General features: G+C 51.5%; 1 protein-coding gene across 6 annotated transcripts in view; it reads right to left on the bottom strand.

Moving 5' to 3' along the window:
• Window positions 1–22,691, bottom strand: part of SLC9A1 (solute carrier family 9 member A1) — a 65,284-nt gene that overhangs the window by 16,260 nt on the left and 26,333 nt on the right. For 3 of the 6 annotated variants that reach the window (XM_065526873.2, XM_015440078.4, XM_065526882.2), the window contains 3 exons: window positions 21,835–22,076; window positions 5,597–6,057; window positions 995–1,245 (listed from right to left, as the gene is read on the bottom strand). In XM_065526873.2, the coding sequence (XP_065382945.1) occupies window positions 995–1,245; window positions 5,597–6,057; window positions 21,835–21,886 (764 nt within the window). In that variant the 5' untranslated portion in view covers window positions 21,887–22,076. The remainder of the gene's footprint in view (window positions 1–994; window positions 1,246–5,596; window positions 6,058–21,834; window positions 22,077–22,691) is intronic. The other 3 variants (XR_012423912.1, XM_005544299.5, XM_074015615.1) reach the window with 2 other exon arrangements.

Genomic DNA, 22,691 nt, shown 5'->3' with positions numbered 1-22,691 from the left:
CATCTGTAATCCCACGTAATTGAGAGGCTGAGGTGGGAGAATCTCTTGAACCCAGAAGGTGGAGGCTGCAGTGAGCTGAGATTGTGCCACTGCACTCCAGTCTGGGTGACGGAGTGAGATCCCATCTCAAAAAGAAAAAAAAAAAGAAAGAAATCTGATTCTAAGAGAAATAGTCACCTGTCCCATCACGCTGCCTGCAGGTAGCAAAGGCAAGACACACAAACCACACTGTGTCCAACTCCAAAGCCTGCACCTTTGCCCCAAGGCCACGCTGCCACTTGACCCAATAGGAGTCAGTGACACAGGCCCATGGTCTCCTGGGTTTCTTCCCCTCAAGGGTGGCATCTGCCACTGCATGGGGGTCTCCACAGGGAGCTTTGTTCCAAGCAGCTGCTTGGAGCTCGGGGTCCTCCCAGCCCACCGCTCACACCCGGGCTCTGCTCCTGGGAGCCAGGGGTCCTGAACCCCAGTTCTGCCTTGCCTCGGCACTGGAACACGTTCGCCCCTCACTGCCTCTCCACACCCCATTCTCCCCATTTCCAGACCTGGCGGGGGCCTCAGGACCGCCAGGACTCAGGCCTGGTGAGCCTCCTACTGGGGCTGCTAAGGGGACTCCCTTTGAGACAAATGAAGTAGCAGGGCTGTGGCTTTCCTCAGCTTGAAGCTTGGTGGCTTCCAACGCTCTGCTCTCATCTACTCTGGGCTTGCCCTCATGCAGGTCACTCTTGCCTCATCTGCTCATAGCCTGAAATGCTCTCTCCAGATTCCTGGACCCCAGGGTGCCTAGCAGAAGTGCCCCTCTTCTAGGAAGCCACTGATGCCCTCGGCCATTTAAATGGCTACCAAGCACGTCTGGAGCCTGGAGCTCATGTCTCATCCCTGGAGCTCAAGGCTGGGCCCTGGGAACTCCGTGACCCTACAAGCCTGGGGAATCCAAGCTGGCAGCCCCCGTCCCCACCCTGCCAAGCCCACTGCCTGCTGCACGCAGACTCACGCCATGATGCCTGACAGGTGGAAGAGCTCGGCCGACAAGTAGGCCATGTAGCTGTAGAGGAAGACGAAGAGCGGCTCGATGACCCGGATGTGCGAGGTAAATCGGGAGGTGAAGGCTGCGATGACCCCGTAGACCACGCCTACAAACACCCCGCCCAGGGCCACCACGAAGAAGCTCAGGAAGCCGAGGAAGATGTCCACGATGCCCACGTGCTCATAGTTGGCAAACTCCTCAAAGAGGTGATACAGGACCTGGGGAGGGTGTGTAGGCTGGTGGGTGAGAGGAGAGGGCCCTGGCCCCATGGCTCCCTGGGGTCCACCCTGGGCGATCCTGTCCCCTCCGTTAACCATGGCCACAAGAAGAAGCCACACGGTAGTAGAGAAACCCTAGTGCCAAGGAGGTGCTCAAAACCTCAGCCTGGGGCTGCGGGGCTTGCTCTGGGCCGGCCACGTGCCACACTGGTGAAGGGTGGACCCTGGGGAGCTCTGTGAAGACCCTGAAGCCAAACTGCCTGGACTGGAATCCTGGCTCTGCCTCTCCTGAGCTGTGTAAAGGAAGCAAATTCATCCTGTGTTTCAGTTTTCCCTGTCTATAAAATGAGGATAATAATGCCAACTTTTAGGACTGCTGTGAGGACTAAATCAGCGAATCAAGTGCTCGGAGCCTTACCTGATGCAGTGTTAGCCACACCTGGTGCTATCAAGTCTGCCTCTCACTGCCTGACCTTGGGTATGTCATACCCATCACTGGGTTTCAGTCCCTCCTTCAGCACAAAAAAGGGACATTCACACAACGAACTAGAAGGTGATTTCTTAACCTCTGGAGCTTTCTGAAAATACATATGTTCAGGCCATACTGGACTTGGACTCTCTGGGATAGGGCCAAGAAATCTCTATGTAACAAGCCCCCCAGGGATTGCAATGAACAGCCAAGTTCAGATGCTATGGAATTAGAGGCTCGCTAAGGTGCCCCTGTCTCCTGGACTGGGAAACAGATGGTCACTGCAACCCTACCATCAGACATTTAAGTGGCACTTCATATACTGTAAAGCCCTTTGATGGTCTTTATCCAAGTCAACACTCAACCACCATGTGAGGCAGGTGGGTCAAGGATGCTCCTTTGCTAAACTGAGGCTCACAGTGGTAAAACAACATGCCAGGGGGCCCCCAGCCCAGGAGCAGAACTGGGCCCAGAACTTGTTCCCTGACAGCCATGGCTGAGGCCTCCTCAGCAGGCTCGGCTTTGAGGGTCTGCCCCGCCTGTTGCTGGGTCCCTGAGCTGCCTGGCTCAAGGCTGTCCTAGACAGCTCTGTCAGGAAGCAGCAGGGACTTTCCAGGCCTGGGGGAAGGGAGGGGAGGACTTGAGGATCCATGACAGGGAACCCTCCAAAGCCCCCAGGACCTGGAGCAGGAGGAATGGACTGTGAGGAGTGACCTGTCTAGGGCACAGACCTGAGACCAGGCAGCTCAGGGTCGGCCTCCGGCTTTACTCTCTGGGAAATGGGGCACTCACACCCGTGCTCAGAGCTCCAGAAAGACCTGACTTGGGCCAGGTAGGAAGGGGAGATGCAGAGCACTGGCCAGACCTGGTGCTGCCTGGCCCCAGCCGTCTGGGGGATAGGGCAGGGCTCCAGCAGCAGACAGCCTCTTAGCAGGGGCATGCTCAGCCGTGGGCTACCTAAACTCATTCCTGGCCTGAGGGGACTCATGGGTCCTCATGGTCTACCACATGGGCCCATGGAGTGGGCACAGAGGGGAAAGTCCTCCTTTCCGGCCTGGTGCTATTATCCCTGGAACTACAGAGAAGCAGAGTAACACAGTGGTAAGCACTTGGGCTTTGGACTCAGACTACGGATTTGAACCTCAGCTATATCATATATCAGGCTAATGTAACCTCTCTGTCCCTCAGTTTCCTCATCTCAAAAAACTGGGATATAACTGTGTCAACCTCATGGAGTTACTGTATAGATTAAATGAGGCAACACAGGTCAGGCACCATGGCTCACGCCTGTAATCTCAGCACTCTGGGAGGCCAAGGAGGGAGCATGGCTTGTGCTCGGGAGATTGAGACCAGCCCAGGCAATATAATGAGACCCCATATCTACAAAATAAACAAACAAATAAATACATTAGCTGGGTGTGATGGCCAGCACCTGCAGTCCCAGCTACTTGGGAGGCTAAGAGGGGAGGATCATTTGAGGAGTTTGAGGCTGCAGTGAGCTATGATTGTGCCACTGCACTCCTGGGTGACATTGTCTGTGTGACAGAAGGAGACTCTGTCTCTAAACAAATAAATAAAAATGAGGCAATACACATTCAGACAGGAAGCACCCAGTGAACACCAGCAATCACTACCACCGCTGCCACTGCCTTTGGGAGACACGACTGTGGGTCCACAAGTGGCTGGGTCTGTTACCTGCTTGATGCAACCATGCCCCAAGCTCCACAGCAGTGCTCACCTGAACCCCAACACCCAGATCCCACTGGAGAGGGCTTTATCTTTGGCACCCACTGGCTTCACAGACATTAGTGAGTATGACTCACTAACGTAAGTAACCCTGTAAGAAGCCTGGGAGGATGACAGGCTGAGTACTGCAATCCCTATGTCACAGATGGGGAAACTGAGGCTCATGTGGTAACCCTGGGCAACAGCCTGTGCTAGAGGAAGCCAGGACGGAGGCCTGCCTGCTCAGGCCAGGCTGTTGCTCTACCCAGCCTCATGAGGAGGCCAGGTAGGAACAGGAAGCTGAGGCTGCCAGCAGCCGAACACCACAGTCTGTCTCTACTCTGAGGTGCTGCTTCCTGAGGGCTGGGGCTGCAGAGGAGGGAGTCATGGCCTGGACATGCACATGTGCCCTTGAGCTTTCCTGTGAGTGCAGCTGCTCTGAGGGGGACAGCTCAGGAGGGGGTGGAAGTGTTCTCACAACACAATATTTGAATATGCACATGCACACATCTGTTTCCCAAGGAAACCAGCTGGGAGGAAGGGCATGTGCAGGTGTATATGGCGCCACCACGTGCAGATCCTGAACGAAAGCACTAATCGTCTGCCACTTTGCAGCTATCAAAGGTGAGGCCGGCTGGGCGCGGTGGCTCACGCCTGTAATCCCAGCACTTTGGAAGGCTGAGGTGGGTGGATCACCTGAGGTCAGGAGTTCGAGATCAGCCTGGCCAACATGGCGAAACCCAGTCTCTACTAAAAACACAAAAATTAGCTGGGCATGGTGACACACGCCTGTAATCCCAGCTACTTGGGAGGCTGAGGAAGGAGAACTGCTTGAACCTGGGAGGCGGAGGTTGCAGTGAGCTGAGATTGCAACACTGCACTCCTGTCTGGGAGACAAAGCAAGATTCCGTCTCAGAAAAAAAAAAAAAAAGGTGAGGGCCACAGAGGTATAGCATTTGCTTAAGGTCGCACAGCAAGCAAGTGGCCAACTTATTTTACTTATCACCTTCTAGATGTTTTGGAGACAAGGTCCCTTTCCATAATCTCTGCCCAAAAACTGTGCACAAACCGAATTCTAACTTAAGATACAGCCAACATGAGAGCTGAAAGACCCCTCACAGATGACATGGTCTGTGAAGAGGGAACTGAGGCACAGAGAGTAAAAGTAATTTGCCCAAGATCACATCAAAATGCAAGTGACGGGCCAGGCTTGTTGGTTCAGGTTTGTAATCTCAGCACTTTGGGAGGCTGAGGCAGGATTGTTTGAGGCCAAGAGTTCAAGACCAGCCTGGGTAACATGGTCAAACCCCATCTCTACAAAAAATTTAAAAAATTAGCCAGGTGTGGTGCTGCATGCCTGTAGTCCTAGCCACTCGGAAGGCTGAGGCAGGAGGATCTCAGGCCCAGGTATTTGAGGCTGCAGTGAGTTATGACCATACCATTTCACCAGCCTAGGAGACAGGGCAAAACCCTGTCTCTTAAAAAACAAAAAGCAAGTCAAGTCAAGGAGAGAGCATATAACCTAGCAAAACCAAGAGTTTAGGCCCTGGAGTCAGACAGACCTGGTTCAATCACAAACTGGTTCATACTCCAGCAGGTTATTTAACTTCTTTGGGACTGTGTCCTCCCCTGGAAAATGAGAATAATAAGCACCTCCTAAGGCAGCCATGAGGACTTAAATGAGATAATCCATGCCAAACGGCTCAGCATGGTGCCTGGCACTCAGGAAGGCGAAATGGGCCTTAGCTGTGTTTTTTTTTTTTTTTTTTGAGAAAGAGTCTCGCTCTGTTGCCCAGGCTGGAGTGCAGTGGCCAGATCTCAGCTCACTGCAAGCGCCACCTCCTGGGTTCACGCCATTCTCCTTCCTCAGCCTCCCGAGTAGCTGAGACTACAGGCGCCTGCCGCCACACCCAGCTAATTTTTTGTATTTTTAGTAGAGACGGGGTTTCACCTTGTTAGCCAGGATGGTCTCGATCTCCTGACCTCGTGATCCACCCACCTCGGCCTCTTGAAGTGCTGGGATTACAGGCATGAGCCACCGTGCCCGGCCCCAGCTGTTTTTATTACTGTTATTAACGAGCGGATGAGGGATTCACTGCTGGGCCTGGATTCGGGTTTGTACCGTTTGGACATGGGCATGGCCCCTGGCCTCCTCACCACAGTGACGGCGTCATTGAGCAAGGACTCCCCAAAGACAAGGATGTGCAGCAGCTCATTGATGTGAATTTCCTCAAAGACAGCCAGAACCGCCACGGGGTCCACGGCCGAGATGATGCTGCCGAAGAGCAGGTTGTCCAGGAGGCCGATGTTGTTGATCTGCTCACCGCCCACCAGGCACACGGCGTACATGAGGCCGCCCAGGAAGAAGGCGTTCCACAGTGTGCCCACCACGGCAAAGATCAGGATGGTGCCCAGGTTTTCTGTGAACTGCCGCAGCGGCAGGAAGTAGCCGGCGTCCAGGATGATGGGCGGCAGCAGGAAGAGGAAGAAGACGTCGGACTGCAGGAAGGGGGGTGTCTCGCCTACACCCTTGATCAGGCCCCCCACCAGCAGCCCCACCACGATCAGCAGGCAGCTCTCCGGGACGATGCTTGAGATAGTGGGGATCACATGGAAACCTGCGGAGGGCGAGAGAACGGGAGGCCATGGGCTTTCGGAGGAGCCGGGAGAACAGAAGGCTGGGGACGGGCCGGGGATGAGGAGTGCAGCTGGCCAGAGGTGCACAGGCTGGGTCTCAGAGGGCTGCTCTGTTAACTCTCTGAGCCGCTGCTTCCTCGCCTGGAAGGGACAATGCTAGCTTCACAGGTTTGCCATCATAAACCAAGTGACAGTGTTTTTAAAGCACTTTTTTCAAAGGATACATACATGCTATCTCTGTCGCTGTCATAAAATGTTATCAAGTAGCAGTTCTATATGCCTCCAGAAGGCAGAAATTATAAATTGATTACTGACGTGCCAAGTACCTACGGGCATCACCTACGCCTGAACCCAAGGCATTATTCCAGGCACAAGTTCAGGGAGGCAGATCTGAGCTCAACCTGAGGAATAACAATCTAATAATTCTGTCTGAGGGAAGATGGCAGTTCCCTATCACGGAGCTGTTTAAGCAGAAGGCAGACAACCAGCTGGTGGGGAGTGGCATAGGAGACAGAAGAAAGCACAGAAGAATCTAAGAATACCAGCGTGGGAAGGAACTTGGGGATAATAAGGCCTGGGGTCTGCAAACCTGCAAAAGAGTAGGCTTTCCAGCTGAGTCCAGGCAGCTGCCTGAGACATGGCTCAAGGACGCCAATGGCAACCAGGTTTGGCAGGTGAGATAAAATCTATTTGCTATCCCACTTCTAGCTCAATGCCACCCACTTTAAAGATGGGGCAACTAAGGCTCAGAAAAGGGAAGGGACTTGCCCAAAGTCACACAGCAAATGGGGAGCAGAACCAGATAGAACCCAGGTCTGATGCCCCAGTTCCCATCAAACTGCACAGTTCTGTAATTCAAGCTCGCCTATCCTTCCCTTCCATCAAGGCCTCCTCACACACCCTTCTGCCTGAGACCCACCAGCCATCTCCCCAGGCCGCGTCCTGGCCAGCAGCAGGCCGCTCTGCTGTATTCCACCTTGAGGCTCCAAACCCAGAGCTGAGAAGTAGCAAAGATCCCCATGAGAGGGCCTCTCTCAATACCAGGTATGACCAGAGAACCCTGAGCTCCTGTGAATGGTTTCTATTGTTTGTTTTGTTTTGGGGTAGGAAAGTAGGTGGAAAAACCTGAGCATCTAGTTGTATGTTGGGTACCATGCTCCTAGGGGTGGCAGAGTCAAGAGTCATAGTCATAGTCATGACCCTTTGCTCAAGAGGAAAGTTCTCTCTGGCCTGGCACGGTGGCTCATGTCTGTAATCCTAGCACTTTAGGAGGCTGGGGTGGGAGGATTACTTGAGGTCAATAATTTGACACCAGCTTGTACAACATAGGAGACCTCATCTCCACTTAAAAAAAAAAAAAAAATAGCTGGGCATGGTGTGCGCCTGTAGTCCCAACTAGTCAGGAGGGCTGAGGCAGGAGGATCACTTGAGCCCAGCCTCAAAAAAAAAAAAATAAAAATAAAAATAAAAATAAATAAATAAACAAACAAAAGCAAGGCTCTTTCTCCTCCCCTTCCCTATCTTGCAAGCTCTGTGCAGGCAGATCCCGTAACTGCTTATCATTATACACCCAGGGCTAGGACACTAGAGGTGCTCAACAAATACCAGCTGACTTGAAAATACAGAGGGCTGGGACATCACCCAAGATTTCCGATAACCTGCATGCCTGGCCAGGCCTCTGCTCTCATTACTTACTCTTGAGATCCTTGGGACAGAGGAGGAACTTCCCTCTCCATGCCCAAAGCCCTTCCTACTCTCAGGTAGGAATCTGGGCGGTGCTAGTACAGTGACAAGTCAAAGTTCACACTGCTGGCTGGGCACAGTGGCTCATGCCTGTAATTCCAGCACTTTGGGAGGCCAAGGTGGGTGGATCACCTGAGGTCAAGAGTTCAAGACGAGTCGGCCGGGCGCCGTGGCTCAAGCCTGTAATCCCAGCACTTTGGGAGGCCGAGACGGGCGGATCACGAGGTCAGGAGATCGAGACCATCCTGGCTGACACGGTGAAACCCCGTCTCTACTAAAAAAAATACAAAAACTTAGCCGGGCGAGGTGGCGGGCGCCTGTAGTCCCAGCTACTCGGGAGGCTGAGGCAGGAGAATGGCATAAACCTGGGAGGCGGAGCTTGCAGTGAGCTGAGATCCGGCCAGTGCACTCCAGCCTGGGCGACAGAGCGAGACTCCGTCTCAAAAAAAAAAAAAAGAAAAAAAAAAAAAAGAGTTCAAGACGAGTCTGACCAATATGGTGAAACACTGTCTCTACTAAAAATATAAAAAGTGGCCAGGCATGGTGGCGGGCACCTGTAGTCCCAGCTACTTGGGAGGCTGAGACAGGAGAATTGCTTGAACCTGGGAGGTGGAAGTTACAGTGAGCTGAGATTGCGCCATTGCACTCCAGCCTGGGCAACAGAGCAAGATTCCATCTCAAAAAAAAAAAAAGAAAAGAAAAAAAAAAGTTCACACACTGAACACTATCTAGGCCCAGAATCCTGGCACAATGCCAAGCACCCTGGGACACTCAGAACACATTGGGAAAAAAAGACATCGCCATCCTAGGCCAAGAGGACCTCGAAGGCACCATGTGCATTCTCCTGATTTCAAAATAGACATGACCAAAAGTCACTTTTTGTTCATCTACTTTCCACATCAATAAAAACGAAAATAATTCCAAAATCACCTCTTTTGCTGAAAAGTACCCCAGTCTTTGTACTGTCCACCAGTCAACATCCAGTGTGTAGCTGGCTGGTCCACTGAGAAGGGCTAGTCATGTTGGGCCCAAGTCTCTCTTGCTGTAGAGGATAAAGCCCACGTTTTCAGCACAGCCTCTGTCATCTGGTCTTGCCTCATGTCCCATTCTCCCCACTGTCAACTCTTAGGTTTCAGCCTTGCCAAATTCCTTGCAATTGCCCCATATGAGCCACATCCTCTTTTTGCCTGCCAACCTTCGCCTAGTCTAGTTCCTCTCTAGAAATCATTCCTCTACCCCTACCCCCACTGTATGTGGCTGACATCATATCCTCTGCCTGCCTCCTCCTCCAGGAAGTATTCCCTGACCACCACCTGTCTGCCCAGGTTAGGGCAGGAATCTTCTGGTACCTCCCTCTCTCATAGCCTTCAATCTGCAGTCGTCTCCCAGGTTCCTGTCTCTCTTCCTGGCACCCACTGAGATCAGTCAGACAACCCAGGCAGAAGCAGCTGAGGTAAGACAATGGCACCACACCCCAAAGACCTGCAGCGTGCTGGAGGGGAGACAGGTACAGCACAGGGGAGATAAGCAGGATGAAGATTTAGGGGAGCAGAGCTCCTTCAGGCAGGGGCCAGAAAGCACCTTCCCAAGGCCAGAAGTCCAGCTCCAGCCAGCTGCATGCTGGCCCCCTCCACAGCCTCCCTGCCCCTGACCTGGCGTCAGCACCAAGAGCTGCCTTAGGAGAAGGCAGAGTCTAAACAGAGTCCAGGGCAGGCAGACGATGGCTTCTACCTCCACCTAAGAGGTCAGGCTCTAAAAATGCCTCCTACCCCGACTCTGTGCCATCAGCCCAATCCACAGAGCTTTCCTGGCCCCATAAATCGCCAGACAGTGCCTGGGAGACCCAGAGAAGAGTTGGCCACAGCTCCTGCCTGGGGAGGGGGCAGGCATGTGAAACAAGCCAAAAGCAGCAACATAAAGAAGGCTCCTCAGCTCTGAGGGTGTCCCATGAGCCAGAACTGTGCTGGGAGCCTGGCACACACCATCTCATTCAGTCCTCACCACAGTCCTTGGGATAGGTATTGCCTCCATTTTGCAGAAGACAAAGCTGAGGTCGGCAAGGCTATGCCGCTTCGCCAGTGTCTAAGGGAGGACCTCTATTCTAGCTTAGGTGTCTCAAACCTGTAGCAGAGAACGCTAATTAATTCTTTACTCAAAGCTCGGTATTTTCTCTGAGCCAGGCCATATTGGACACTGAAGACATTGAGGTGACTCAGACTCTGAACCTCCGTGAGCAGCTAATGGGGAGGGCCATGCTATTCCAGCCCTTGGAGCTTCTATGACCAGGTGAACAGACAGCTGGCATTCCTATTGGACACAAGAAAAGCAAGCTCTGAGAGGAGGCTGGATGCACTCAGCCAGGCCAACCACGACTGGGTCCTGCGCCTCCTGACTACAGCACAGCGACCTCTTTCTCCTTCAGCCAGCTCCAGAGTACTTGGGGCTGGAGCCATGTTCCCGGAGCTGGTTTCCCCGGCTTTCCTGTTTTGGCTCTGGCGCTCAGTGAGCTGAAGGAGCTCTAGGCCCTGATGGGCTCTCTGGACCCGAGGGGAGGGCCGGGCCGGGCCGGGCCGGGCCAGGCTGATGAGAAAGGTCTGAGATCCACTCTTGGCTCCCTGCCCACGGGTAGGAGGCACATTACTGGAAAGCACTTCCAGGGCTGGGGGAGGAAGGGATTCTGTCATCAGAAGGAGGCTCCTTCAGGAGCAATGGCTCAGGCAAGTGGGAAGCAGCCCCTGGACCTGTGCTGGCTTGTCCCTCTCCCAACGTCCTGACTCCACCAACTGCGCTCACTCTGCATCCCTGCAGAGTCCCCACAAAGTGTAAGGCGCTTGCTGACTCCTGGTGTGGTGAAAGGGGCACAGAAGGATGGCTGGGGCCCCTGGAACCCTGTCAAAAGCCCTGCATGGAGGCAAGATCCCAGGATGCCAAGAGATGAGGCAAAACTTTCAGGGCCCAAACGTGCAGCAGCAGTGATGTCACCAGGGTGAAATCAGGGGTGGGAAAATACAGAGTAAGAACCAGAGACGTGAGAGCTGGAATGGATCTTGGAGAGCATCTAAATTCTCCATTATACAGTCAGGGAAATGGAGACAGAGACAGCCAGTGACCTGTCATTGATCACGTGTCCAGTTCTACCCCAGTAGTCCGTGACACTCCAAGCCCTGTGGTGTGCACAAGCCACACAGCCTCCTTCGAGGACGTCCAGTCCTCCCAGAACAAGGAGGCACAAAAGTGTGGAATTTGGCATCTCCAAGCACAGCCACAGGCCAAACCCTCTGACACAGTTCAGAGTTGGCTCTCCTTTTACAAGAGGCTGGGGGATGGGAGAAGTGTTTTTCATTCTATCTAGTGTAGGTGGTAGCTGGAACGAACACACACACATACACACACACACACACACACACACACACACACACACACACACTCTTGCTGAGCAGACACCTCACCAAACCTCCAATTGATGGGGGTTCCCAGCCCCCTGCGGCTGCTCTGCACCACAAGAATGTTTTATTTATATCTCCTCGGACGGTCCCCATCTGCTGAGACTGGCTCAGTGGAGCAGGCAAGGCTGTCCCACATCACCCTGGGTTGCCAGGGTGACCAGACATGCCTGATCCCCCTTCCCACAACCCTCCTCTGGCCTGGGAAGTCAGAGGAGAGTGCTGGGAAGAGGGGTCTCTTTGGCCCATAGTGCCAGGTCACCAGGGACCCAGGGACACACTGAGGGCTCTGTCGCCCTACTTCCAGGCCTGAGGACTGCTCTGGGGCTGCAACTCGGCCAGGTCCCAAGGGATTCCTAGTTGCACAACGATTCCATTTCTTTAACTCCCTCTTCAACTGCCCCAGCAACCAGTCTCAACTGCAGCAATGAAAGCTAATACTTCCTAACGAAAGCCCAGCACTCTACAGTTTACAGCAGCACACTCTGATGCTTCTTAACCCATTTGCTCTTCACCACAGTTCTGGGAAGTCACAATTACCATCCCCCTATTTTACAGATGAGGAAACTGAAGCACAGAAAGGTTAAGCAACTTGATCAAAGTCACATAGCTGGTAACTGAGATTCAAATCCAGGTAGTCTGGCTCCAGAGTCTGTGTTCTGGCCACTCACCGTTTTATCCCTGGCTTTATTCTCACTTTGTTTCTGAGGGGTGTGTGAGCCTAGGACTAAAGAGGCCCAAAGCAGTTCCCAAAGGGTCAGAGGTAGGTATTTCTTTCCATGAGCTCCTCTCCAGGAAGTATCCCACTGCTCCCCTTCTAGTCTAGTGGCCTAGTAAAGACTTCATGAAATCCTTCCTATCTTCTAAGGCTGCCCCCTCCAGGAAGCTCTCCTGAGTTAACTCAGCCAGGATGGGTCAGTCTTTTCTACCAAACTTGTAGAGCAAGAAGTGGTAACTATTCAGACTGTTCAGCCCCTGCCTGGCTGATCTGCACTCAGCCCTGGTGTCCACTGGGGCTGGAGGATCCATGGGTCCAGGAGGGCTCTGACTCTTTTTGAGTCTGATTCTCAAGGCTAATTCTTCCTACCATCAATGTCAGCTATGAAGACCAGGGAGAAAGAAAAGCCACATTAGGACAGACTCAGCCACTGCCTCAGCAGGTTCACAGCCAGACCTGCAGAGGAGACAAAGACACATGGCACTGGCCACCCCGCCCTATGTTCCCACTGTCAGAAAACTGAGTTCTAATCAGAGCCCAGCCACAACTTGCTGGGGGGCTTTAGACAAGTTACTTTACATCCCTCCCCTCAAAGTTTCTCCATCTGTGTAAAAGCCTATTTCAGAGGGTTTCTGGAGTACAAGAGGAGATAAGGATAAAGAGCACCAAGCAATAATGGTACTCAATGTTAGCCAGTGTGGTGCCTCCTATTACTATTGTAATTTTCTTTAAAACCCAAGCATAATACAATTCACTCTGCATTACTGTGACCTGTTGGTGTGTCTGTGTCCATCACTGGGCTATAAGCTCCTTGAGGGTAGTAACTGTCTAGATTCACGTGGGTCTCCAGCTTCCAGCACAGAGTAGGCATCAACTATTTGTGAACTGCAACAAAACTGACCTCAGCACTTTGGGAGACCGAGGGGAGAAGACTGCTTGAGGCTAGGAATTTGAGACCAGTCTGGGCAATATAGTGAGACCCCATCTCTACAAAAAATAATAATAATAATAATAATTAGCTGGATGTGGTGGTGTATGAGGCAGGACGATTGCTTAAGTCCATGAGTTTGGAGCTACAGTGAGCTATGACAGTGCCACTACTCTTCAGCCTGGGAGATAGAGTGAGCCCTTATCTCTAATGTAAAAAGGAAAGAAAAATGAAGTAAACTTCACTTGTTAGATGTGAAGTATGGGAAAGAAGGAGGTGGGGATGGGTCTGGAGTTTCAAGACTAAGTGGTGTTCCCAGAGCGGGGACCATTTGAATTGGGCTTTGAAGGATCAATAGAAGTTTGCCAGAAGAGAAGGGTTTGTATCCTTTAAAAAGTCTAGTATAGTACCTTGCACATAGTAAATGGATATGTGGGTAATGAATGAAAGAAAAACAAGTAAAGAAGACAATAAATAGGAAGGCAGGCTGACTTCACCAAGCTTTTGTCAATATCCAAACAAGAGGGCTCTTGTGAAGATTAAATGATATGACGTACATAAAAGACTCAGCACAATACCTGGTACATGTGTCTTTGAGTCTCATTTCCTCTCTGTAACTAGGATGATGATGATTAAAAGCAACTTTGAGATAATTTAATTAGAACTCCCGGCCAGGCTCCGAGGCTCACACCTGTAATCCCAGCACTTTGGGAGGCCGAGGTGGGTGGATCACCTGAGGTCAGGAGTTTGAGACTAGCCTGGCCAACATGGTGAAACCCCTCTTCTATTAAAAATACAAAATTAGCCAGGCGTGGTGGTGGGTACCTGTAATCCCAGCCACTGGAGAGGTTAAGGCAGGAGAATTGCCTGAACCTGGAAGGCGGAGGCTGCAGGGAGCCGAAATTGTGCCACTATACTCCAGCCTGGGCAACAAGAGTGAGACTCCGTTTCAGAAACAACAACAACAACAACAACAACAACAACAAAACTCCTATCCCACAGCAGAAAATCAATGAATAATACTTTTCATTTTTTATTTATTTTTCTGAGGTGGACTCTTGCTCTGTTGCCAGTCTGGAGTGCAGTGGTGTGATCTCAGCTCACCTCCTGGGTTTAAGCAATTCTCCTGCCTCAGCCTCCTGAGTAGCTAAACTACAGGCGTGCACCACCATGCCCAACTAATTTTTGTATTTTTAGTAGAGATGGGGTTTCACCATGTTGGCCAGGATGGTCTCGATCTCGACCTCGTCATCCGCCCACCTTGGCCTCCCAAAGTGCTGGGATTACAGACGTGAGCCACCGCGCCTGGCCAAATAATACTTTTTAAAAAATGTAGCAGCCAGCTGGGCGTGGCAGCTCACGTCTGTAATCCCAGCACTTTGGGAGGCCAAGGCAGGTGGATCTCCTGAGGTCAGGAGTTCTAGACCACAGTGACCAACGTGGCGAAACCTCGTCTCTACTAAAAATATAAAAATTAGTCAGGTGTGGTGGCAGGCGCCTCTAATCCCAGCTACTCAGGAGGCTGAGGCAGGAGAATCACTTGAACCTATTAGGCAGAGGTTGCAGTGAGCTGAGATCACACCATTGCACTCCAGCCTGGGCAACAGAGCAAAATTCCGTTTCAAAAAAAAAAAAAAAAGATAAACTCTCCAGCACCCAGGAGACAAACACTGGACACTTGGAGAATCTGATGGAAGGCTCTGTGCAGGGGGCTTATACACACCCCCTCTCATTTCATCTCACATTCTGACCCCCAATTTGACAGATGAAGAAACCCAGGTTCAGAGAGGTGACTTGTCCAAGGCTACCTAGCTGGGAAGTGGCAGGGTCATCGTTAGAATCCAGTTCTCTGAACTGCTAGTTCTTTGGGCCATGCTGCTTCAAAGAAAACAGCTTGTCAGGATCACCAGGAAGAGAATTCAAGTCTGCAATAAATATGCCTCCCCCACAAAAACAGCCATAAATAAATCTGTTCCAAGTACCTGGGCAGGCATGCTTCCCCATACCCAGGGCAATCAGTCTCTCTCTGTGCCTTTCCCCATCATTCTTCCAAACAGCACTTTTATTTCTTGTTTGTTTCAATCCACATTTCAGGGGGTTGGAGAGACAGGGTCTCACCCTCTGGGAACATCAGGTCTGGATGAGAAAGCAGGTAAAAAGCTGTCAGAAAACACAACCAGCATACACTGGGCTACCTGAGTCATGGAAAAGAGAAGAACGCGCCAGGAGGCCAAAACCCCGGGTCCAGACCCTGCTCTGCCCTTTAAGAACCATAAGCTTTGGGTAAATCACTACACAATGGAATAGCCTCCATTTTCTTGTCTGTAAACAAGTGAGAACAGGGACTAGACACAGGAGCAACTTGTGCACTGAGACGACTGAGAAAAGAGAGGTAAGGCAGGCTGGGGGGCCTGGGAGGCCCCTGGAGTAATAAGCAGCGATTTAGCCAGCACCAACTGCCTTAGAGACCTGGCAAGAGAGGCTGTTCCAGAGGCAGGCATGTTGCGATAAGGGATTACAGGCTCAGGGACCTTGGCACTGAGTTACAAATCCCTCACGATGTATAGCCTCTCTCTCTCTCCTTCCTTTCTCCTCTCACCTGTCCCATCTACATCAACTCCTTGACTCCAGCAGCCAGAAGTCCCCAAATCCTACCTCTAAGCAAACAGTGGGAAAATCTTCCTCACCTGGAACTTCTACCCACCTTTCAAATCTCAGTGGAGGGCCAGGCACGGTGGTTCACACCTGTAATCCCAGCACTTTGGGAGGCAGAGGTGGGCGGATCACCTGAGGTCCCGAGTTCAAGATTACCCTGGCCAACATGGTGAAAATCCATCTCTACTAAAAACAGAAAAAATTAGCTGGGTGTGCGCCTGTAGTCCCACTACTCAGGAGGGTGAGGCATGAGAAATGCTCGACCCTGCAGGCGCAGGTTGCAGACAGCCAAGATCACGCCACTGCACTCCAGCCTGGGCAACAGAGTGAGACTCCGTCTCAAAACAACAAAAAGAAAAAAACAAAAAACCCCAGTGCAGGTGTCACCTCCTCTGGGAAGCCTTCCTGGAGCCACATCCCCGCCCTCCCCAGGCTGAGTCAGATGCTCCTCCAAACTGAGGAGCTCTGTGTTCAGTGCTTCAGCCAGCCTGGCATCCCAGCACACAGCTCTGGGCCCCCAAAAAGTGATGCTCAGAAAAAGCAGGTTAAGGGAATGATGAACACTTCCTGAAGGGTATAGGACTAAAGTTTGGTCTCAAGGGTGGCTGACTAAAGGGGGAAGAGTGTGAACAAATGAAAAGAGAGGTAATCTCAAAAGCCTTCTGAGGATCCTGAAGCCTGCAGCCAGCCTGGAAATGAGAGTGAACAGTGCAGGAGACGCCGGCACACAGGCCTGACCAGGGCAGACCAAGGAAGGAACTGAGTCAAGGAGCCTGAGCCGACACAGCAGGCCTCAGAGGGTCCCCTGACCTTCAGCCTGGCCCTGAATGCCCCATCCTAGCCTGCGGCCTGGTTCTACCACCACCAGCCTTCTCCCTGGGTCTCAAGGACCCATTTCCGTAACCCCTATACCACCCCAAGCTGGGGCAGCACCTCTTGGTATCCAGCCCAACCTTCCCAATCATCCAAGCTCTGCATAAACATTTGTTGAATAAATTTCACTCCAGCAGATCGCCCCTCCCCCTGCAGAAAAGGCGCTGGATCAAGAGTCCCCATGCAGTGAAGCAGAGGATGACTCACAGGGGAGAGGGGAGGGACAGGGACTGGGACTGGCAGTAAACAGCCTGTGTGTTGACAAGAGGCAGAGCTCCAACAGGCCCAACAGTACCTGGCAAGGGAGAGGTGCCAGGCAGCGGGGTGATTACCTGGGGAGAGGGTTATCTGGGGAAGCATTGGGGATTAGCTCAGGGGGTGGGGGCAGCTCAGGGGTAGGACCTCAAGCTCCAAAGACTCTCATGGCTGGATTGGGTATCTGGTAGGTGACCATATGATATGCACTGGTTTCTTCTGATTTTCTCAAAATGGAAATATATTATATTGCTTTGGTGATTTTAAATAAAACTCATGGTCTTTTTTTTCTAACAGTCATATAAGTGTTTAAGTATAAGGAAAATCATCTCTCAGTGATTCTCCCCCTTCCCCTTTACCAGCTATAGCAGTCTCCCCCACAACCAAATTTCCATTAAGTTTGGTATATATTCTTGCAGACTTTTCTGCATCTATAGGTTGTTTAAAATTACGTGGGAATGGTAAATCACACCTGCTGTGCTTAAACTGCTTCTATGGGGCAGAGACTGCACTAAGCACCGAGGCATCTCATTTAATTCTCTCAACAACCCTAATGCAGTCGGTATAAGTATGACCCAAATTTTATTTTTATTGTTTATTTATTTATTTATTTATTTTTGAGACAGAGTCTTGCTCTGTCACCCAGGCTGGAGTGCTGGAATGCAATGGCACAATCCTGGCTCACTGCAACCTCCACCTCCCGGGTTCAAGTGAAACTTCTGCCTCAGCCTCCCAAGTAGCTGGGATTACAGGTGCCCGCCACCATGCCTGGCTAATTTTTGTGTTTTTAGTAAGGATGGGGTTTCACCAGGTTGACCAGGCTGATCTCAGACTCCTGACCTCAGCTAATCCGCCTACCTTGGCCTCCCAAAGTGCTGGGATTACAGGCATGAGCCACCACGCCCAGCCCTTTATTGGGCTTTTAAAAAAAAGTGTTTTTTGTTTGTTTGTTTGTTTTTTGAGACAGAATCCCGCACTGTCACTCAGCTGGATGGAGTGCAGTGGCACAATCTCGGCTCACTGCAACCTCCGCCTCCCGGGTTCAAGCGATTCTCCTGCCTCAGCCTCCTGAGTAGCTGGGATTACAGGTGCGTACCACGCCCGGCTAATTTTGTATTTCAAGCCACCATCTCCCTCCTTTCCTTTCCCAGTGTCCCGGGTGTGTGGCTCCCCAGCTCAGGGGCTCCCTTCCCCACTCCATCTCTATCCCTGGCCTGTCCTTGCCTGTTGCTCCAGGCACCAGTTTGCCCCACATCTGGGGTGGGGCAGAGGTGGGGAAAGAAACAAAGGCTCAGTAAGAGAGCTTCCATTTCTAGAAACTTTAGAGCCATGCGAAAGCTAGATTTTTCTTTCCTCTTTGCTGGGGGTACAGTAGAGCTTGCAAAATGCAAATCTGAGATTTAAAAAATTGAGTATACCAAATATCTGTTGTTCTTAGTATTGCTTCCAGTTGCAAGTCAGTTAGCTCAGAAGCTTAACAATGTGTCAAATTCATTATATATATAACTTCAACTTGCTCAAAATCTCATCCTACTTGGCTACAGAGAGGTGGAATATAGAGAGGTAGCAGTAGGAAAGCAACACGAGAAGAAATTCTACAATTTCCAGGACAATTGCCCTGCAGAAAGCAAGTCACAGTGTCCTATTTTCAGCACTACAAGGAATGCGGGGGACTGCAAAGGAAGAACAAAACACAGGTGGCACTGGCTGGGTGGGGAAGAGAGACCAGCAGCTTCTAGGAGGCAACTGGGGCCCCTTCTATCCCTTGTAGCTTAATCAGCTTTATGGGATCTATTGTGTACTTCATAGCATCTGAGGGCAGTGATGAAGAAGGTGTGTTAGACATCCTCCACTTGGGCATTTTAGTGACCTCTCAGAAGGGCCAGAAAAGGATCAGTGAGAGAAAATGACTCTCAGGGGACAGAGTCTGGAATAGGGCAGAAAAGATGGGGGGCCTTTGCAGAGGGGTGGGGCATGAGCATCCTTAGGCTGGTGTGTTACAGTGTGCGTTGGGTGGACTGCAGAATGGCAAATGCACAGGAGCTGCGTGCTCCTGACAGGAAATTCTTATTTTCTCATCCCCAAACGTGCTCCTCAGGCCCCAGACTCTGGAGTTGTCCTGATTCCTTTCTTCCTCTCACTGCTGACATCCAATCCATCACCAAACCCTGCTGGTTCTGCCTTCTAGACATAAACAGACCCTGACACTTCTCACCATCTCCATTACTAACACGCATCCAAGCCAGCACGATCACTTGCCTGGACCACTGCAGCAGCATCCAATCAGTCTCCTGCAACCACTTTTTTTTCTTTCTTTCTTTCTTTCTTTTTCTTTTTTTTTTTTTTTGAGAAAGAGTCTTGCTCTGTTGTCTAGGCTGGAGTGCAGTGGCGCAATCTCGGCTCACTTCAACCTTCGCCTCCCGGGTTCAAGAGATTCTTGTGCTTCAGCCACCTGAGTAGCTGGGATTACAGGCACATGCTACCACACCTGGCCAATTTTTATATTTCAGTAGAGACACGGTTTCACCATGTTGGTCAGGCTGGTCTCGAACTCCACGGTGATCTGTCCACCGTGGCCTCCCAAAGTGCCGGGATTACAGGCATGAGCCACCGCACCCAGCCCACATATCCACTCTTGCCCCCCAGGCTCTTCCTACACCAGCCAAGAGTGAAACTTTTTCTTTTTTGAGATGGAGTCTCACTCTGTATCCAGGCTGGAGTGCAGGGGCGCAATCTCGGCTCACTGCAACCTCCGCCTCTTGGGTTCAAGCAATTCTCCTGCCTCGGCCTCCTGAGTAGACAGGACTACAGATGTGTGCCACCACGCCCAGCTAATTTTTGTATTTTTAGTAGAGGTGAGGTTTCACCATGTTGGCCAGGATGGTCTCGATCTCTTGACCTCGTGATCTGCCCACCTCAGCCTCCCAAAGTGCTGGGAGTACAGGCGTGAGCCACTGTGTCCGGCCAAGAGTGAAGCTTTTTAAGAAGTAAGACATACTACTGAAAGGTAGGGACTACACCCCCCTCTGCGTCTTTCCACCACACCTGAATCTCCACTCACTCCCCTCTAGCTCCACCGGCCTCCTTGCTTTTCCTTGAGTACAAACATGCTTCCACCTCAGGGCCTTTGCATTTGCTGTTCCCTGTGCCTAAGACACTCTTCCCCATGTAGGTGAATGACAGATTCCCTCCCTTCCTTCAGGTCCCTGCTCAGATGCCACCTCCCCAGAGAGGTCCTCCCAACTCTCTCAATCTGCTTACTCTTGCCACTTCCTGACGTCTAGATGTGCTTTCTGACTATTCCCCACCCAGAACATAAGCCTCGTGAGGGCAGCCTCTGTCCCAATCACTGTTGTATTCCTGGCACCTTAGACTGTACCTGGCACACGGCAGCTTCACAACCAATGTTTGCTGGATGGATGACTTTCTCTTACCTCAGTGACCTCACAAGGTTGTTGTGAGGATTACATGAGACCACAAACACAAAAGCACTGGGCAAACCACAAGATGTTGTCAGGGTGGGTCACCATCAGCTTGTCCCTTGGAGAGCCACTCCTCCTCCAAGGTGCTGCTCAGCAGGTTTTCCTAAATACCCCAGGGAGCAGAACGCAGTCACGCTCAGTTCTGTGGGCCTGCAGAGCCTGGGACCACACAGCCCTCTATTAAGAGTCTGATGACACGGCACAGCTGGTTGGTCTGTCTCCCCCTTCAGACCACAAGCAAGTTTCTACCTGCAAGCAAGCGTAGGGACCCTGTCCTATTCATCTTTGACTCTCCAGGCCTCGGCATGGAGCCTAACACATGGTGAGGATAAAGATTTGTTGAGCCAGCAGAACTGTTTGAGGGCAGAAGTCATGTCTGGTTTAACTTTTTTTTCTTCCTTTTCGTGTATATATTTTTGGGTTTAACTTAGTCTCCAGTGTTTGGCACTAAGCACATGGACACTAAACTCCAGCTGAATTGGCCTTTTCCTTGAAGGAAGGGTGAGAGTTAGGCACCAAGAAGGCCTGGCAGGCATATCAGCAGCATCTGGAAAGGTAGGACAGGGAAACGAATGTGGTGTAGGTAGAAGATTTCTTTTTTGTGGGGGAGGGGGTGGGGAAAACGGGGTCTGGCTGTGTTGCCCAGGCTGGAGTGCAGTGGTACGAACACGGCTCACTGCAGCCTTGACTTCCTGGACTTAAGCGATCCTCTCGCTTCAGCCCCCCAAGTAGCTGGGGCTACAGGTGCACACCACCACGCCTGGCTAGTTTTTGTATTTTTTGTAGACGTGGGGGTTTCACCATGTTGCTCAGGTCTCAAACTCCTGAGCTCAAGAGATCTGCCTGCCTTGGCCTCCCAAAGTGCTGAGATTACAGGTGTGAGCCACTGAACCCAGCCCAGGTAGAGGATTTCTATTGGAGCAAATGGCAGTGGACTGGAGTGGAAATCATTACTTAGATGCTGTAAAGCAGCCTTTTCTCTCACCCTCACAACAAGCCATGGCAGTGGGCAACAGATGAGAGAACAGACACTGAGAGAAGTCCAAACATAGGCCCAGGATCACATGGGTAGCAATGGAGACTGGTCCCAAACCCAGAACTACTGATTCTCAATCCAGCGCTCAGCCAAGGCCAGTTATGAAAGGCCACAAATATCCTGTGGGGAGAGAATTCCCAATCACCCTGCTGAGCCAGGGAGAGCCACTGGAGGGCTCTGGCCTGGGGAACAACATGAAATTCTGACCCCTCAGGGAGGTGGTCAAGGGAGCAGCGCTGGCCACCCAGGCTCAGCATCTGGCGTAGGGCAAAGTTGTCCAACTGCACAGCCATTTAGTCTCAGCTCCAGGGACAGCTGGTACCGCCTCCTGCACAACACCAGCAGGATGGGTAAGCCCTCCCCCATCCTACCTCCAAATGCCTCAAAAGACCAGAAAACTACAATTCTGAGAAAAGAAAGGCCTGAGTCAAGCCCAGGCTGGGGATCAGGGGAACTGGGCTTCAGTCTAGACTCAGCCACTAACATTCTGAGGGCTTTGAACAAACCCTTGCTTTTCTTTGGTCTCAGTTTCTCCATCCTTGGGGGCTTGTTGAGAGCCTCTCTACCTCTGACATCTGACTGATGAACTCTGCAGCTGGACATAGTTGGGCTCTGTGATACTCACCATCTCTGTCCACGTCAGCAACCGTGGCATCTGGATACAGAACAGCATTCATGCCATAGCAAGCTTGCACGAGGCAGCAGCGGGCAGCGTAAAGAACTCTGGTCCATCAATGAGGGAGGCAGTTGCTGTCCCAATTCTAAATCTTAACTTCTCTGTGACCTATGGCAAATCACAGTACTGCCCTGAACCTCAGTTTCTTCCTTTCTAACATTGGGATAAACAATGTCTATGGCACAGGGTTGCTGTAAGAGGAGAGAACAGAGATAAAAACACTCAGAAAAAAGCAAAAACAAAAATATATGTCCATACCGGGTGAGGTAGCTCACACCTGTAATCCCAGCAGTTGGGGAGGCTGAGGTGAGAGGATCACTTGAGCCCAGGAGTTTGAGACCAGCCTGGGCAACATGGTGAAATCCATCTCTACAAAAAATTTAAAAAGTAGCCGGGCATGGTTGGTGCATACCTGTAGTCCCAGCTACTAGGGAGGCGGAGGTGGGAGGATCACCTGAGCCTGAGAGGTTGAGGTTTCAGTGAGCCGAGATCATGCCATTGCACTCTAGCCTGGGCAACAGGGTGAGACCCTGTCTGGGGAAAAGAAAAAAGAAAAAAAAAGGCCGGGCACGGTGGCTCATGCCTATAATCCCAGTACTTTGAGACACCGAGGCGGGCGGATCACCTGAGGTCAGGGGTTTGAGACCAGCCTGGCCAACATGGTGAAACCCCGACTCTACTAAAAATACAAAATTAGCCAGGTGTGGTGGTGCATCCTGTAATCCCAGCTACTTGGGAGGCTGAGGCAGGAGAATCACTTGAACCCAGGAGGCGGAGGTTGCAGTGAGCCGAGATCACGCCATTGC

This window comes from Macaca fascicularis, chromosome 1 (genome assembly GCF_037993035.2).
Source record: "Macaca fascicularis isolate 582-1 chromosome 1, T2T-MFA8v1.1".
NCBI classification, from domain to species: domain Eukaryota; kingdom Metazoa; phylum Chordata; class Mammalia; order Primates; family Cercopithecidae; genus Macaca; species Macaca fascicularis.
This window is presented reverse-complemented; position numbering and strand designations above follow the sequence as displayed.